We start from the raw sequence: 18896 nt of genomic DNA, 5'->3' as shown, positions 1-18896 counted from the left end.
TGACGGTTTTAGTCCAGTCTAGTTTTAGTTTAGTTTTCATAGGCGAAATTAACACTAGTTGAAGGTCCCAAATTCCCAATGTTTGTAGTAGTATTTATTTACATATATACCGAGAAGACGGGTTACACACAAAAATCGATTCCAACGTCTTCCAACAGACCAACATAAAAGAGCACAGTCGCCAATTCAGCAGTAAAGTATCATAAAACATCCAAAAAAAAAAAAAAAAACATTTATTAAATTTTTTTTAATTTATTTGTTTGTTTGTTTTTTTTAAAAAAGGAGAGCAATGATGATGTCAAATCGAATGAACAATACTGAGCTCTCCTGGAAGAAAAAAAAAAAAAAAACATCCAAAAATGAACTCTGGCCTGTTAAAGAACTTGACATATCGGATTAATCCATGCTCAGAAAGTAAAAACCCTGAACAGTTTGGTAACTTATTAACTACATTATCTATTATGAGTCACTTGGGAGAATTAAGTCAACACACGGCTCAGAAAAATATTTTGGTTATCCACAATTTCCCTAAAAAAATTTTTTTTTAATTCAATCTGTTGATCATTTTGATATTGTTATAAAAGCTGGCAAACAATATTATGTGGTCCAAAGCATATCAGACAGTATGTGAAAAATCATAACAAAACAAGGAAAAAGAGTGACATGATAATTAGCCAATCAATTTAATTTGCTTGCTGCCAGCGTGACGGCCAATCCTTTTCCATCCAGCTCTGCAGCAACAGTAACACGTCGATTCGCTGGTAAAAGCGACACAGTTCGGTGAGCTCGGCGACGGGTTTCTGGTTGTAACGCAGTAGGAACTCCTGGGTGGGGCTGTGGGACAGGGAACCTTGGGTCCGGTGCTCCAGCAGGGTGAGTTCATCGTAGCTCATCCCCCAACGGCTCGCAAAGTTCTTCCAGTTTTTGACGGTGCAGTGGTTGGGGTCCAGTTTGAGTCGCAATAAGTCCAGAAGATCTTTGTCATTCAGGAGGTCGCTGATCTTGGGAGGAGGCGCTGGACGGCGGCACTTTTCACAAGGGCTGTTTGGATGTAATTGCAGTTCTTCGGGGTAGTCTTCTATGCAAATATAGAGGACGTGAATATGACATATTGATCTAATTTTCATCTAGTATGCTAATTGTTTGATTTGACTACTGCTGTACCTGATGACGTAGATGTTGGGCAGGTACATTCTTTAGTATCTTTCACTGGCTGTAACAGAAAACGCAGTAGATGTAATTTAGATCTTAGATTATTGATATCCAAAATATGGCCCGGGGGCCATTTGTGGCCCGCCTACCATTTCTCAGCGCCATAAAATAAAAATTATATTTGTACAGTTGATGGAGACTACCACTACGAGTATTTCTTTCATTTTATATTCTGTAGAGTTTTTCTAGATATAAAAAGATACAATTGAACTATTTACAAGTAAAATTGGAACATTTATCTTCCTTTTTTTTTTTTTCTAGAGAGCTCAGTATTGTTCATTCGGTAATTTTACCGATTTGACATGTCATTATCATTGCTCTCCTTTTTTTTTTTTTTTTTTGTGAAAGCTAACCATTTATCTTCCTAACACAGTGGTGAATAGTTAATTCATTTTTAAAAAAAAAAATCTTTTTTTCATTTATCAGTTTAGCTTTTTTTTTTTTTTTTTTTTTATAATTTGTGGTTGTGTTTCGCTCTTTGCTTTTGTGTTTGGCGGGTTTTTTTTTTTTTTTTTTGCTGTTGTGTTTATTAGTTGTTGTTTTACACTTCAAGGGCACCGTAGTTCTGCCAGTAGGTGACACATTGACAATTAAATCTATAAATATAAACAATGGAGTGACAAACAGCAATCCTACCGGAAAGATACCATTTTGCAAAGTTTGTGTGAAGTGAAACTGAATTTATGAATGATGATGATGATAGTTTTGATGATGCAACCAATTTGTTAATACTCCTAATACTGACCTGCTTGATTCTGTTGGAGGGGCTCAAGTATCCAGAAGGCATGGAGCTCAGGTGGAGTGTCACAGCATCTGGGGGTGTGTGTGTGTGGGGGGGGGGGGGGGGTTGGGGGGATACTTCACATTCAATACTGGAGAGCTTTTATCACAAGAAACTTTTGCTTTCAACAGTTTCCTCACATGCTCATTTTTGGTACAGATTTAGTTAAAGTGGCTGTCCAAAGCAGCTGATTTTCAATTTCTCACATCCATCTGTGGTTCAAACTGAGATAAAGAGTCACAAATATGTTCGTACTCTCTCGGACATTCTTTAAATAATTTCAGGGCAAGCTCAACGGTAGCATTAGATGGATATTTAGATGAAACGGAAGGAAGACGCCGAGTTATTGTTTACTGCTCATCACCGTTGTGATCTCCCGCTTGTTCCTCGTTTGACTTGTCCCGCCGGTAGTTTCTTACCGTCAGTCTTTTGCTTGTAAGCGCTGTGATTTTTATGATGTATTTTTGGTTTCTCTTTGTTTGTTTTTTGTATTTGAATGAACCCCATCATCCAAAAATCAAACTCTGCTAAACAATAAAACATTAGGACCGATGTCATCATTTCACAACCTCCATACTGGATCTTTTACATGGTTAGATGAAATAGTCTAATCTTTATCTACTGTCTTCTCCACGGAGCCCCCACTTACTACTCTAGCAGTATCAAGTTTCACATACCAGAATGGGTGAGGCAGGAAGTCAGACAAAGTGATGGCATCAATGTCATTAGTCAGCACCGGACTCTTAATCGTAAACCAGGTCAATACATTGATAAGGAAAGCCGGAAATGAAATACCAGTTGCCACCAGTGAATGACTGTGACTGTGCTACTGACATTTTGAACCTCTGTGCTGACATCATCAGGGGACTGAATACAGCCTGAAGCACCCACGATGAAACATTCCATATTGATATCATTAAAATGAAGGCCAGACAATTTTCATTAAAATATCTGTATTTTCTTCTCTAAACTTGGCATCTGACATTTCTTTCTCTTCTCATTCACATCCTCCCTGTGGGCATAACCACTAATTATATATTTTATTTAGATTTTAAGTTTCCACCTCATCACTCGATCTGACACGCTTTTTAATTCCAGGACATTCGGAACTAACTCGTCGTTGAAAAGTGCAGTGTGTAATATTTAGTAAAACTTAGTGGTGAACTAATAGAAAGCCTCCGATTATTATCAATTTTTTTTTTTTGAATGAGCTAGCAAGCAAGCGTGGCTAGCAAAAACTCACTGGAGCGGCTAACAAGAGCAGCTAGCAAGAACAAGCTGGAGCGGCTAACGAGAGCAGCTGGAGCGGCTAACGAGAGCAGCTCGCGGCAGAACCTAGCAAAAGTTAGCGGAGTAAAACAGAAGGGGAGACAAGCTGCGGGAGCCCGAACCACGAGACTCCGAGACAACCACCTGAGGGGCCCAATCTGTGGAAGGTAAGCGGCGGTCGACCCATTTTGTCTGACACGAGCTGCAAGCACCACCAGAAGCTAACTACATTTGCAAAGTTCCTTCAGGTATCCATAATGATTCACTTAACTCATTCACTGCCATTGACGGCTATACACGTAAAAAATTCATTTGAACTATTTCCATTAGTTTAACATTTTTTTTTCCACTTTTGTGAACAAGAGTATGAAAACATAGGAAAAAAATATTGTACATTTAGAGCAGTTATAAAATTTGTGATTAATCGTGAGTTAACTAGTGAAGTCATGCGATTAATTACGGATTTTTAAAAAATCCCCTGACGCTCCTAATTCTCAATATTTTCTTCTTTCTTTTTATTTAATTGTATTTTTTTTAATCTTTTAAAAAAAACATTTTTTAAGAAAATATTAAAAATTAGGGGCGTCAGGCGATAATTTTTTTTTAATCATAATTAATTACATGACTTCACTAGTTAACTCAATCAATCAATTTATTTCATTGATTTTTAAAAGAAAAAAGACAATAAAAAGCATAATTCAAATTCCATGTAAAGCAAAACAATAAAAGGGGACAGAAAGTAGTAAAACTTGTTTTGTCTGCCCCTTATCAACTAAAAACAAAACAAACAAAAAAACTCACGATTAATCACACATTCTATATGTTCTAAATGTACAATAAAAAAATGTTTTCTAGGTTTTTATACTCTTGTTAACAAAAGTGGGAAAAAATGTTAAACTAATAGAAATAGTTAAATTTTTTTACGTCTATAGCCGTCAATGGCAGTGAATGAGTTAAACTGTATTGCACATAAAACTTAAATGAAATTTGTACTTAAATGTATAAAAACTCATAACAACTAATGCTAATGTATACTGAACTTGAAAGTTAAATACAACTGATCTGAATTTGAAAAAAAAAAGGTGCTTCGCTTGAAAGGAAAAAAAAACTGGACTGGATAAAATTATTTTACATTTTAACATTTTAATAAATTTCATGCTTTAAATGTAAAATTAATTAGTATTTAATCATGTGATTATTTTGCCTACCACTTGAGAGAGTATTTATCAACATTTTAAGAATCACTGCTTAAGTGATTAGCACTGAGCAATGACCCATTCAAAGGCTTTACTGGTGGAGCAGTTCACTCGCCTGACTTCTACCCAGCAACCAGCCAGGTTGTAGCCTGCCTCTCACCGAAATAGCTTAAAAATCCGAATAAATTGGAGGTCAACAAGATGTTTGGTGTTTGTGCTCTGAGTAACATGCTTACCATTCGGATCGGTTACTTGCACGGGGTAATTGGCTTCTAACGACTGCGGCAGAGAAAAAAAAGCAAAGACCAGTTAATAATAGAAAACTAAATCAAGCTAAAAATAAAGAAGCCTTTTGTGGAAGCTTAAAATGCAAGCCTGACACATTTAAGCCCTCAACTACGGGAGGGATGTGCAAAGGCGGCAAACGGCATGCTGACACTTGTTCCTCAGTTAGCCCTGGTGTGCTTGCAGCCATTTTACTTTACTACATCTCTTAATACCAAAAGACATACATGTAAATTCAATGGAAGGAAAAAAGGGTAATCCACGTGAAAAAAATAAAAAATAAATAAGAGGAACAGTTAAGACACGGAGAGAATAAATGAAAACAAGTACTCACAAATTCTGCCACAAAGGTGGTGGTGTCGGTGTCCTCCACTGGCTCTGAGATGATTCTGTCTGCTTCCAAACACAGGTTTGTTAAGGCAGTGGCCACTATTATTATAAACATGTTTCTTCTACTGCGGCGGACCCCCTGCATACCCTCGACTCGGCACCCGCAGATTCATTTATTCACAGATTATTTTTCAATACTTTTATTCTTTGACGGACTCCAAGTGAAACGCAGACAGTGAATGATAAAACACAATTTACTCGAGTATAAAAGTAGATTGTTTTCTTCATTCATAAATATTCGACATAACTTCAGGTTACACAATGTACGTATGCCGCTATCTTCCTGCATAAACTTATACGGTGAACTACTGAACAGTATCTCTTTGACTGCCAGACGTTTTCAGAAAAGGGATGCCGTGGGTGCCAGCCGATTTTAAGCATTTTTGACTGATCTTTCAAGGTCCACAGAAAATGGTGTGTTTGGACTATGGAAACACACATACTACCAAATGAAAGATTGGACTCTCATCTTTCATCAGAAAAAAAAGTTTGTTTCTACCTTATTCCGTTTTTCAGTAATCAACAATAGAAAATGGTTAGTTTCACCTGTTTTGAAAAAAAAAAAACGTCTTTTAACGTCTTTGGCACTCCTCCATAGGATTTTACTAAACGTTATTTAACGTTTTTGGCAGTCAAAGAGGTATGGAATGCTTGGAGTTTTTTTTTTTTTTTTTTAATCAATTTATCACAATCCGCCATTTTGGTTGTTTACTTTCGCCTCAAACGCTTTCAGAACGGAATTGGGGAAAAAAACAACTCGGATATATATCCCACTTCTGACCGTCCTCGAATGCAGCATTAAATAAAGACTAAAATGCTAGATTTATAGTCAATTAAAAGTTAATATAAATAAAAAACTGGATGAGGTTGACTAGCTATGATAAAAACTAGCACGCGTGATTGAAACTGGACTAAAACTGAGACGGAGTTTAAAAATGGCGGATAAAATTAACGCTAGTTTTTACTTTCTGGACCTGGATTTGCCACCTCTGTTCGAGTCAGCTATGTGAATGCAAAACGGTAACATTAAGCCTGTGAAAATGACAGTATGATGTTGACAAAAAGGTTAATGCAGTCCTTGCATAAACATTAAGTATTGTGATGTCAGTTTAAAAAAAAAACTGATTGTAAACAGTGTGGTTTGTCTTGATTTAATCTCAAGAAACTTCCACTAAGTAAAGGTGAGAGTGGTTGTTATTCTTTTAGTGTAATTGCAGGTCAGTCACAAGACATGTAAAAAATTTTACTGCATGAACGTTAGCACGCAATGCACTCGTGGGAATTGGACATTTGCATCAATATCGCATTAAACCGTTTTACCATAAACTCATACTCTTCCAGCCTTCTATATATGACAAATGTGATTTACGTGGCAGTCACCACGTGCATCTCAAACGCAATAATGGACCAAGAAAACACTCTCTGGCTGTAATATACTTTTAAAAAAGAAAAATAATAATAATAATAATCAACACACACATAAAAAATAAGAATATAAGATGAACCAACTAGCTCAAAGATCATTTTTAAACCCTAGATCAGTAGAGCATTGTTTCTCCCTTTCTGGGAATGCAAGGACGTGCTACTACACGCTCAGGATGACGTTCAAGAGATGAAATACAAACCACATGATCATACATTGCTCATGGGCTATAATTCCATGCAGGTGAATCTCACTAGTTTACTGTTTGACCACCCATGTCTCCTATAAGCATTTTGTTAGCAGCCAGCATTGTTGGATGTTTCTTATTTTCCTTATATTGTTGCTGCAAGTTGAGAATAAATAAATAATATATAAATAATATCTAATAATATATATTTTATTTATATATATATTAAATAAATAAAATAGATACTTCATTAAATTTGAATTATGTTTATTTAAAATTTTAATTAAAATCTTACACTTAAAATTTCTATACACTGCACCAAACTTACCCTGAAATTATGTGATAACTTATCTTGTATAAAATATATTAAATTTATATATAATAAATAAAATAGATTGTCATTAAATTTTAATTATGTTTAGTTAAATTTTTTATTAAAATCTTAGATTTAAAATGTCTATACACTGCACCAAACTTACCATGAAATTATGTGATAACTTATCTTGTAGAAAAAAAAAGAAACTTATTGCATTATTACATGAACAATTTCACATTAAAACCTGATATTTTTTATATGTATGTTTATCTAGCAATATGCTGCCATTGTTTTTCATACACATTACTGCAGCCTAATTGTGATTTTACTACAGCGTTAGTGTAAAATATATTGCATGACAGTATTGCGCATATTTTGTTATTGCCTGTCTGACATGTTTTAACAATACAAAACATGCATCGTGCCTAATTTGAGTCAAAATTGGTTTTATTTTCAGATACAACATTTTTAGTTAGCTATTTCTCCCGTATCTTAATTATCCATTGATTAATAATGATATTATTTCCCACTATTTTATTAGACATTGTACATCTATCTATCTATCTAAATGAACCAAAGTAAACTTAAGACAATTGCCCTATTAATAATCCATGTAATTATACCTACAGTACTGAGTCAAACTGGACTCCATCTACTTTGTATCTTGTCCGGTGCTAACAGGTAACACTTGCCACACGTGCTACTGTGTAGGCTACTGCTAAAATGAAATGGAAATAATCCAAGTTGTCCCAAGTAAATACAAATATTTTAAGAATACGTAGAAGTGAGCTATGGCACTTACCAAATGGTTCTTTACATATTCTCAAAGTGCTCATTTTTGACGCCTCTGCAGTCATCCAGGTCAGTGTTGAGGGTTTAAAAATGTTGACGCCAGCCAGTGGGGGGGAAAAAAGAAAAAAGAAAAGAAAAGAAAAAAAAAGAACAGGTAGGTAGTAGCGTCGATTTAATGCTGCGTTCAAGAACTGCTCGAAAATGTTAGCATTGTAACTTGGTGGGAGGGTCCTTTGTAGAAAGCCTTCCCAAGACTATTGGATTCCAGGATTCCTCCTTGCATTAAAGAAACACACTTTTGGAAGTGGGGCTCCTCTTGTGTCGTTACTTTATGCTTTACAGTTAAATATAATTGTAAAAATAAGAACAATAAATCCCAAAACAAATACATAGTACAGTTGTTACTGTACTTCTCTGAGGACTGAGGCAGGTGAGGAGACTCACAGGTGAACAGCTTCAGGGAAACTGAGGAAGCCACACATTCTTTGCGTGTGTGTACATGTTGCTGTTGCTGCCTTTTTATTTTTTTTATCTTCACTCTACGAGCTTTTTATGGTGCTTTTACATCTCAAATGCAGCCTCGCTAAAAAGAGTATAAGCAAAGTGCGCATCTGGACTGCACGGTGCATTATGAGTAGCGGCGTGGTGCATTGTGGGTAGGCTAAACTACCATACGGCCATTGAAAATTAATTAGATCCAATGGAATGAGCTCTGATTTCTAACATTTCAACCGCTGGAAAGTTGCTGTTTTTTATTTAATGTATTTTAAACATGCATAGCATGTGGTTTATTGACTTCGGGGGTTGACTTGCAAGCTTTAAGGTGTGCAGTTACGCAAAGACGCTCACCACTCAAATCTCCAATCACCGACCAATCACAGCTCACCTGTTTTCTGAAGCTGAGCTGTGATTGGTTGTTATCTGAGACCTGAGCAACAGCTTCAAGAAACAGGTGAGCTGTGATTGGTCGTTGCCTGAGCCCAGAGCAACATTGATGTCATCTTCAGTCGACAGCAAGTGGCAAAATGGCCGCCCCTTATATGGACAAAAACGGCTGGATTTTGCTTCATATTCCACAAATGTAATATTAATCAGAATGTCATGTTTGGACTAGTTAGGCCACATATAACATATTATTATCAAGAACTGTTTAAGATTGACTTCCGCAAGCTTTAAATAAGCGCAGTGCGCATTACGTTACATTACGACGAACAATTAATACTGAAAACTGATGGCCAAGGAACAGTCAACACCCAACCCCCAAGTTCACAAATATTTTCCTGGGCCAAATTTTGTTTTTCCCTGTACGTCCCTGGCACAGACAGACAAATATCACAAACTAATACAATTAAAAATAATTAAAATAATAATAATAATTGAATGAATTTATATAATTATTGAATTAATTAACAAAAATGCTTTCATGGCATGATACCTTAAATATGCTTAAATTATTAAAACATTAATTTAATCTATTGTTTGAGCTTTGTACATCATTGTGTTATTATGGTTGGTCTGACATAAAAAGTTTCCCAAAACGTCTTTGCTTATTCGCCTCTTTGCTATTTTTGCGAAACTAAAACTGGCGCGCGTGAAATTAGGTCGTAATGATTCGGTCGGATGTTGTTTCGTCGAAAAGGTTTCCCTCACACGGAACTCCGACAAATCCGATTTACCATGAACGCCACACATAAAACAACGTCCTACTTCCGTCATTACGCCGAGTGACGTCATGCGTTTGTCCAATCAGGAGGAGATCCCCAAGCTCCGGAAAGAAGCAGATGATATGGCAGCTTCGAAAGCGACCAGGTGGAACTTGCTTTGTTAACACGACTAAAGCATTGATTATGAATAGAATTTGACTCCGAGAGGGCGTCGAGGCAGCTGCTCGAAATGATTTACTTAATCCTTATTTCTGCATTCTCCGGAGCAGTCATTACGTTGATTTTACAGTTCTTGTTGATCTACCGGAGGAGCCCAGAGCCCGTAGAGAGGACGGAGCAGTACGCCAAAGTAGTGCCTGATAACGCGTTGAAGGATTACTTTAATTCCCAGCATGTCGATCCAGGCCAGCTGCAGCAGCAGCAGGATAGCACAGCCTCTGCTGGTTCCAAGCAGCAAGAGGCCGCCTCAACCAGACAGCAGGAAGCGACAGGGACCGGCGGCAGCCCCAAACAACAACAACAACCGTCGCTGCCTGCGAACAGCGACTCGGTTGATGCGGACAAGCCCGAAACCTGTCATTTCCTCAATGCTATCTTTTTGTTCCTGTTCAGGGAGCTGCGGGACACTCCTGTCGTCAGACACTGGCTCACCAAAAAAATCAAGGTAGAGTTTGAGGAGCTGCTGCAAACGAAGACAGCAGGTCGACTGCTGGAGGGACTTAGCCTGCGAGATATTTCTTTAGGCAATTCACTTCCGGTCTTTAAGACTGCCAAACTTATGAAGCCGGTGCATTTGAACGAGGACGGCATGCCGGAGGAGCTCAACTTTGAGGTGGACATTGAGTACAACGGCGGCTTCCATCTCGCCATTGACGTGGAGTTGGTGTTTTGGAAGTCTGCTTACCTGTTCGTGAAAATGAGGCGCGTGGTGGGCAAGTTGAGGCTGCAGTTCACCCGCGTGCCCTTCAGCCATTGGTCCTTCTCCTTCCTCGAGGACCCACTTGTGGATTTTGAGGTCAAGTCCCAGTTTGAAGGCAGGCCTCTTCCCCAGCTCACCTCCATCATCGTCAACCAACTCAAACGGGTCATCAAAAAGAAACACACACTACCCAACTACAAAATCAGGTAGGCAGTCAGCATCGTTTTTATGATTTCTTAGTTAGCCGGCGTATGAATCTGATACTTTTCTTAACGGGGGTGTCCAAACTGATTAATAGGGCTTGAATGGCACAACCACAACAAACATCAGCTGGCCCAGCCAGACTCCTGACCACCCCTGGCTACAACTGATATTGATTGGGTCAGTTTTCTGTCTACATTGTAAATGGATTAATGGGCTGCTCCCTCAAAATTCATCTTGCGGTGAAATGGAGGAAAGTGATGATTAAATAGCACCGCATTGGCCCTAAAAGATGCCGGCCAACCGGGCATCTGTCCTGTATGCCAAATGGCCGGGCCAGCCCTTCCTATTCTAATGTGGGCCATATACAGAAAAATAGAATGATGCAAGGGCCACATATAATTTATCGAGCACATCAAAACCAGTCTAAAAATTAGGGGTGTGCCCAAAAAATCGATTCTCATAAGAATCTCATTTAGTATGATTCTGAATCGATTTTAAATGTCCCAAAATCGATTTTATTTAAATTATTTTATACTGTCTTGCCTTTGTGTGTGCCTTTTTATTTGGGGCGTTGTTCATGTTGTACCTGGTTTGGCCACTGAGGGGCAGTGTGGCTCCACGCGGTCTAATATACAAGTTGTAGCCACATTCCAGAGTAGAAGGAAAAAGTCACGATCAAGTTATTCTAATAAAAGTTTTTTTTTTTTCAGCTTGGAGCTGTTCTATTGAGTGATAAAAGTGCGCTAATTAGCATTAGCGAGTCCGACTGGAGTAGATCATTACAATTCCTTGCACATCTATAGATTGAAGCAATAATCATTGTCAATCAAACATTTTGAATTAAAAAATCATTCTTGGTCGAAAATCGATTCTGAATCGAATCGCAGACCCAGACCCAAAAATCTGAATCGAATCGTGAGACTTTCAAAGATTCCCACCCCTACTAAAAATCGATCATGGAATTGCATAGGGTTTATATGTTCCAGTGGGTTTTTTTTTGTGTGTAAAAAAATGCTCAGCTTTCTATAACAACTAGAAGATTTTGAGGCGGTCAGAGATCCATTAACACGCCAGAAAATATCTGCCCCTGAGCGAGAGATAATGACTGAAAACAGACCATCAAACCCACAAAGGAGTTCATCAGGGCAAAAAGTGGAATGTCAATTTCAATGCATTTTATACCTTCAAGAAGAGACTGACGGAAGCAGTCTTATTTTTAAAAAGCTTAAAATAAAAGATGGATTATTGCTTCATATTCCGATGAGAAGTTGATATTTATTTTTAGAACAGTTGCAAGTCTTTGTAAGCAGGCAGTTATATCGTGTCATTTGGTCTCTGCGCTTACAACAGAGAATAAGCTTAGTGTTTGCAACCAATGTTTTCTTCAAATGCATCACATGTAACAAACTTGTTGAGGATATCATGTGTTTTTTTGTTTTTCCCCAATGGCTTTATTTTATTTATTTATTTTTTTATTTATTTTTAACCTGCCATGAAGCAGCTTGTTCAGCACCCAGTCAACATTTGCTATGTACATAGCCTCCCATTGTAGCCCTGGATTGTCCCTCGAGGCTACCGGTACATGTCTGTTGGGGCCCAACAGCTCTCTGCTCACAGTTTGTCGTTGGGTCTCTTTAAATAGATGCATTGTGGAGTTTAAAATGTTCAATCTTTTTAACTTCCCAGTGTGTTCAAGTGTTCGCCCCCATTACTTGGGAGTGGGCAGAGGTGGAGTGTTGGATGACGTCATGCTCGTCCCCGCATTCTGAATCACTTTTGAATAACGTAATTCCTTCGATTGGCACTGTGAAGTACCTTCTACTGTTGAAGGTCATGAGTGGCCTGGATGAAAACCGTTGAACTGCACAACCTTAGGCGGTGTGTGTTATGTATATTTTGAGCCACAGATCCAGCTGGCTATGATGAAGGTACGAGTCTGTGAATCCAACAATCATGCAGCGTGAGTGTGGGAAGATGATGTAATGGTGAGCAGCCTGATTAAATCAAAATAGGACCTTGGGATTTTCTGTGTTGTCACAGATGGTAGTCATGTGGAGGGGGGGGGGGGGTGGGGTGGGGGGGGATGGGGGTCTGGGCTGGGACTGCTGCCCACAAGAGGTAATCCGGCCATTACAGCTCCTATTAAAACTGGGAATTTTTATTTTTCAAGCAAAATCCGCATTGGTTTTGTGAGCAACTTGAACAAGAGCCGTTTTCACAACAACACTCATAGTAGACCAAGATTCCCCGATTAGTCTTATAAATTATGTTCATGTTGCCAAATCGCGGACAATAGAATATTTTTATCAACAGAATACGATCAGTTTGACCAGTAATACAATAGAACTCGTAGGGCGATACCGATCAATCTGCCGATTATTTAAAAACATATATTTAATGCATAAAAGTGTGTTCCCACTGCGTTTGTGTGTGAATATTTATTATTTGAAGTCAATGCTAACTTCCTGTTAGCATTTGAATGGGATCTTCCAGCGCTAGGCTAGCAATGTTTTAAAATCGAAGCATGTTTTGTATTTAAAAATACAGTGGATGTAATTCTTATCGTTGTGTGTTTAGTTTTACTGTTAACTCCAACTGGGGTGTCATTAAACATCTTCAAGGACGCTTAGGGACAACAGAACAACCAGCATAAGATACGCAACACACTTGCTAGTTGCTAATGCTACGCAAGCAAAATGGTGCATTCGGGGTACTTTCACAGCGTCGGAAACTTCGGTTTTCTTCGATGATAACGTTTTAAGGGGAAAATAATCGGCCAATAAAAGCATGAAAAAAAGTTGGACTGGAGTCCTTCACTAGCTGAGATACTGGGATGTTTCCTTGTTGACCAGCAGCACATTGCACTGGATTAGAAGGTTCTCCATCAAGAAACACACCTGGCACATTTCTTATAGAAGTCCTAGTTTTCATTTTGACACTCCCTACAATTTATACAACTTTGACCCAATTAATGTCATACCTTTTTCAAGGTGTACATTTGTTTTCATAGTTCACTTGGTAAATTTGAATTTGATAACATTTGAATCATCATGTTCAAAGAATGACTTCAAGAAAAATAGTCCATTGAAAAGTTGACTATTTTTCTTGAAATAATAGGATTACAGTATTTCCCTATGTTGTGACCACACTACTCTAAATTGATATAATATCTCTTTTTTTTTATGTTTTATGTTTCTTTTCAGGTACAAGCCTTTCTTCCCATTCCAAGTACAGCCACCTCTGGGATCGACCTCTGATTTGGAATTGTCAATCCAGGACAGCAGACTCGTGGAAGGCCGTCTCAAAGTGACTCTTATTGAATGTAGCAGGTCAGTCACTTCATTTAAATGAATGAATTTTAATGTTCGTTTCATGATGCTGTTACGCTGCCGGTTAGCTCGTTTATCTGACGTGAGTCAACTATGAATGCATGTACAGCGCCTTGCGAAAGTATTCATACTATAGATTAGACCGATATGCTTTTTTTCAGGGCCGATATTCATATTTTGTGTGCTTAAAATTACTCTTTATCCAAGCAAAAATGTATTTTATCCGAATACTGGAGTTCTCAATAGACTTTTCAGTCGAGTATTCAAATACTAAAATATTTTCGATGGCTGCAACACTAATCATGATTTTAAAATTAGAGCTCTAAAATTGCCTTTCTTGAAATATTTGGGTAAATAAAAACATTTTTTTTTCCCGCCATCCAACACAATGCATTTTAATCAGTCATTCATTCATTTTCTGATTTGGTTTTTAAACAAAAATATAGAATATTTGATACAGAGGAAACGTGTAGTGTTAAGTTTAAAATAAATAAATAAATACATTTAATGATAACGCTCTTCATTTGTTTTAATTCTTATTACAGTAAATTCTGGACTATAAGCCGCACTAGCTAAATTTGGGGGAATACTCGAGTTTGTTACACATATAAGCCGCACCAGACTGTAAGCCGCATGTGTTTTAATGTTACCGCACCGGGTTCCGGCTCCTTTCTTTTCCATAATGAGGGCGCAAATGGTCTTGCTCTCGTTCTGTCTCTCCTACTGTATTTGGGCTTTGTTTTGCTCTGCCCGACACACTTGCACTTCCTTTCTAGTGCGCCCCCTTGTGATCTGATGAATAAGCCGCCCCTTTACATTAGCCGCAGGGTCGAATGCAAGTGAAAAAAAGTAGCGGCTTCGAGTCGAGAAATTACTGTAGTAAGTAACAGTGTCCCAACATTGATGAGTTATTTTGGAACAGAGCAGTGGGCTACTCATGTCCCCTCCTCCAGCACACCTGATTCAAATGATCAGTCAATCAGCAAGCTTGGCAGAAGCCTGGTAATGATCCTGATCATTTGAATCAGGTGTGTTGGAGGAGGGAAACATCTCAACACATGTAGGATAGTGGCCCTCGAGAACCGGATTTGGACACACCTGTTCTGGACAGTAGAGCTAGAAGGTTTTTTTTGTGTCATTCCACAGATTCTACATATTTTGGGCATAAATCATAAATTGATATACCTTGAAAATAAGAGCTGTATTAGCCGATTTTTCTCTTGAAATGCTTTGTGGTGTACGATGTAAAATGGTTTCTGTTTGCTAGCCCAATTTAGACAGATTTAAAAAAATAATAATAATAAAAAAATATATATATCTTAGCTTGAAGCAATGTTTCGTAGTAGTTTGAAGTGTGGTTCAGCACTTGATAGTCAGCTGAGGAACCAAATAACAGGCCAAAACACCTCTGCAAAAAGTTGTTTACTAGACCCCTGTTTTGCAAGCATAAAAAAAAATATATATATTATAGTAGTATCTTGAGTAAAGGGCTGCTACCACTAGAGTCAAGTGAAAAAACAAACAAAAAAAAAAACAAAAAAAATTTGTTTGTTTTTGCTGCTGCTTTTGAGTTGAATTAAGTGATAGAACGGTCGGTACCTTTTAAACCGAAGCTACGACTTTTGCACAAGGCCTCCCTTTGGAGCTTGCTGTGTTGGATGAAGCAAATTGTTGAACAGATGTTTAGTGAGGACCAGCACGAGTTGTCAACCCTGGAGGATTTTTTTCACCGGTACTTACTATATATAGCAAAGCACTTGATCGGAACCAAATGCATCTTGACTAGGAATCGGGAAAGGATTTCGTTTGACCGCTGCGGTTCTATCTATTCGCCAGATAAATATTGTTGGCAAGTCTCAGACACTTTGTCTTACTGAACGTGTGAACCTTGCTTTAGTGCGGTGGGTAGAGTACAGCGGTATGAGCAAATCGTGCTCATATTTTAATAATTCATGTTCTGTCCATTACAATCCAACTGCCCTCTTAAAACACTGATCTCGTTATGCGAAAAGATCTGCATAGAGCTTTGTTGAAATGGAGAAATGGAAATTTAAATTGACGCGATTTGAAATTTCTCAAATGAGACTAACTCCGCTTTAAACTAAATTTTAAATAATTTGTCCGCTTTATCTGCAGCTTGGTTGGAGTTGTGGCTTCCTCCCATATTCCAAAATGAATGAGTGAATGTTAGGTTACTGAATACTCTAAATTGGCCGTGTCCAGGATGTACCCAAAATCTTGCCTCCAACACTAATCAAGAAAATGGTTGGATGAATGAAAGCCTTGGTATAAAGTGGATATCACACTTGACTTGTTTTATCAGGTACAAATGAGCTGTGTTATACAATTCCCAAAGTCTGGCATAGAACATTAAGATTTGAAGAAAAAAAAAATTTGCCTTCTACTTGTTTGTTACAAAATGACTCAGCTTGGAAAGAGAGTATTAAAATCTACAGAAAGGCCGTGTGGCAAAGTAGCCTCCCACTCATCTTTAATTGGAATAAAACTAGACCAACTATGAATTTCTCTTCAGCTCTGTGATTAGATTTACAAAATGTTACAGGACTATTGATCCATGTGCTCTTTGTCGCCATAGTTTTTGCTTGCGCGCGGTTCAACTGGTTTTCTTTAATGTGTGGTGGACAAGAACACGGGTTTTCCATTTAAGACATAAAAAAAAAATCTGTATACTGAAATCAGAAAGAGGAAAAAATTAATACAACAAAACAAACAAAGTCTAAAAGAGGTCAACTTAACGAAACTCAAACTGAACTGTACGCATGTAGTTTAAACGAGGGCGTACTAACCTAACGCAAGAGGGAGGTGTGACAGCAAATCAAGCACAATTACCAAATAAGTAAGAAAAAAAATAAGAAAAAAATAAAATAGCAGAAAGAAATAGCCCAAAGCAATCATTAAATAATTACTGGGAAGAGTTCTAAGCCTGGTCCATATCTAAAGTGCCATTAGGTAATCATCTGTTGTGAATTGCAGTTGTTACTATATTTGACCTGTTCCTGTATTTCATACCATTATTGGAGGCTTTTGTATTGACCTCTTGAGTACAGCAGGGGGCAGTAGTTACATTGTTTTAAGTCTTATGTGGATACGTAAGAGGCGCAAGCTTCACAGAGATGATTTAAGTTTTCTTCATTGTCAAACACTAAAGGTGATTTTAAGTTAAAAAAAATTCTGGTTTAGACTTTTTTTTTTAAAAAAGTAAATTTTTTATCTTGGCTGACGTTTTATTCATATACGTTCAGTAGTCTGATATATTTAATGAATGTGTGTGATATATTTGGTCTTTTTGATCAGCCACAAAAGCGGCAGAGCCAATAAAGTACCGTACCGTTTTAAATGTACTGGGAAAAATCATGTTAGTAAAAAAAAAAAAATTTAGGGGAAAAAAAAGGACAATATTATTGAATTCTAGTCTCCACAGGAGCATATTTTTTAGGAAACTGCTGCCCCCTACTGTGCTCAAGAGGCCAATGCAGACTCTTTGCAAAGATAAGATGATATGAAAGAATGCTGGAGTCCAAATCTCAGAACGTGAGGCAGACGTGCTAACCACTCGGCCAGAGGTCTGCAACCTGCGGTTCTGGAACCACATGGGGCTCTTTCGTCCCTTTCCTGTCGCTAGTGATAGTGGAGATTATTATTATTTTTTTTTTTACATGTTTATTTTTATTTAAAGATAAAATATCCCTTAAATGAATTGCTGATTATGTTTTGGAGAGCCAAAGTCTGGCCTTAAATCCACTTTTGACTTTACAGTGATGTGAAAAAAAATCATCATCATTATCATCATACTTGATGTCAGTTATTGCTGCATTTAACTTGGGTTTTCTTTGTGATATCTTCTGATTGGAAACTTTTAAGTGTGACTACTGCAGGGAGAGAAAAAAACAGAAATTAGGATTGCAGTTAGTTTTTCACGACACTGGATCTCGTGTCTGATGCGTGGTGTTTTCCCTCTGCCCGCAGACTCTTCATCTTGGGCTCATATGACAGAGAAACCTATGTTCACTGCACTCTGGAGCTGAGCAGCCACGAGTGGAAGGAGAAGACCCGTAGCTCCATCAAACGAGTGAGTAACATTCCGACGATTTTCTCTCCTACTTGTTATTCTGATAGAACAAGAAAAACACCTATGTCTAACAAGGTGGTACTTTTCTCATAGGACATAATAATATGGTTGGATACATTTTCCTCAACTTGAGAAAGAGCAACAGAAAATCTGCAAGGAAGTTTTGAAGTGAAATGAAAAATGTAAATATTTGCTGCTTAATCAAAGCAGACAGATGAGCAGCCATTTTGGAGTAACGCAATTACTTCCTTCTTGATGCAATATTGGCTGCACCTGGTCTTATTGACACATTAATACAAGCCTCTTTTCATCTTCCTTCCATTCATGAGATTATCCCATTGTTGACATTTTGAGTGGCAAAAGGACACATGGAGGCCCGAAGCAAACCTTTTTATAATTGGCGCAATTTCGAGGCAGCACAGTTATCGCTCCAGGCTTGACTGATGACCGTTTTAGTGTGAAATGCCAGCCCTAATGACTGGCTGTAGCTCTAGCAAAGCTTCATGTCGCCTTCCTTTCCTCACACATACACGTGACATTTAAAATGGTGCGTCGCATTGCTCAAGGGACGCTATCATGTTGAATGGCAACAGGACCTTTTGAGGAGTTCAACCCTTGTCCAGCAGGTGGCAGTAAAACACAAGTTCTCCTTTTCCTCCCCTTGATCGTTGCGCTCATGTTTTTAACTTACTTGTTACTTGCACTTCGAATCGTTATTGGTTTTATGCCAGACCTGTTAATAAATAATAAAAATAAATACATTAATGGTTGATGTCTTTTAAATAGTTTGGTTTGGAAATGCCCACGGTGTCCCTTTTCAAGCTATTCTAGCTGGTCAA

The 18896-nt window shown here is 37.9% G+C and overlaps 2 protein-coding genes across 3 annotated transcripts in view; one reads left to right on the top strand and one right to left on the bottom strand.

The window, feature by feature from the left end:
- Positions 1 to 72: 72 nt before the first annotated feature.
- Positions 73 to 8609, bottom strand: edaradd (EDAR-associated death domain). 2 transcript variants are annotated; one of them, XM_077582096.1, is made up of 6 exons: positions 7862 to 8609; positions 5078 to 5136; positions 4695 to 4737; positions 1958 to 2025; positions 1165 to 1213; positions 73 to 1075 (listed from the first exon to the last, which is right to left on the bottom strand). In XM_077582096.1, the coding sequence occupies exons 1-6, from the start codon at positions 7914 to 7916 to the stop codon at positions 684 to 686; spliced, it is 666 nt and encodes a 221-aa protein (XP_077438222.1). In that variant the 5' UTR covers positions 7917 to 8609; the 3' UTR covers positions 73 to 683. The 2 variants fall into 2 exon arrangements, with proteins under 2 accessions (XP_077438222.1, XP_077438221.1); XM_077582095.1 differs by having other exon boundaries at positions 73 to 1078; positions 7862 to 8603.
- A 987-nt stretch (positions 8610 to 9596) lies between these two features.
- Positions 9597 to 18896, top strand: part of pdzd8 (PDZ domain containing 8) — a 30765-nt gene continuing 21465 nt past the window's right edge. Inside the window, exons 1-3 of the mRNA XM_077582538.1 lie at positions 9597 to 10640; positions 13842 to 13967; positions 17955 to 18057. Coding sequence (XP_077438664.1) covers positions 9745 to 10640; positions 13842 to 13967; positions 17955 to 18057 — 1125 coding nt within the window. The 5' untranslated portion in view covers positions 9597 to 9744. The remainder of the gene's footprint in view (positions 10641 to 13841; positions 13968 to 17954; positions 18058 to 18896) is intronic.

The sequence above is a fragment of the Vanacampus margaritifer genome, chromosome 12, assembly GCF_051991255.1.
Source record: "Vanacampus margaritifer isolate UIUO_Vmar chromosome 12, RoL_Vmar_1.0, whole genome shotgun sequence".
Classification (NCBI taxonomy): Eukaryota; Metazoa; Chordata; class Actinopteri; order Syngnathiformes; family Syngnathidae; genus Vanacampus; species Vanacampus margaritifer.
The sequence above is the reverse complement of the archived record's forward strand: the minus strand, read 5'-3'. Positions and strand labels throughout refer to the sequence as shown.

Bases quoted from the DNA above. Each gene is read 5' to 3' on its own strand.
- edaradd (XM_077582095.1), bottom strand. From the start codon at position 7,916: ATGACTGCAGAGGCGTCAAAAATGAGCACTTTGAGAATATGTAAAGAA. The intron at 4,738-5,077 runs GTGAGTACTTGT...TCTCTGCCGCAG, and splicing joins CCACCTTTGTGGCAGAATTT to TCGTTAGAAGCCAATTACCC. The intron at 1,079-1,164 runs GTACAGCAGTAG...ATATTTGCATAG, and splicing joins CCCAACATCTACGTCATCAG to AAGACTACCCCGAAGAACTG.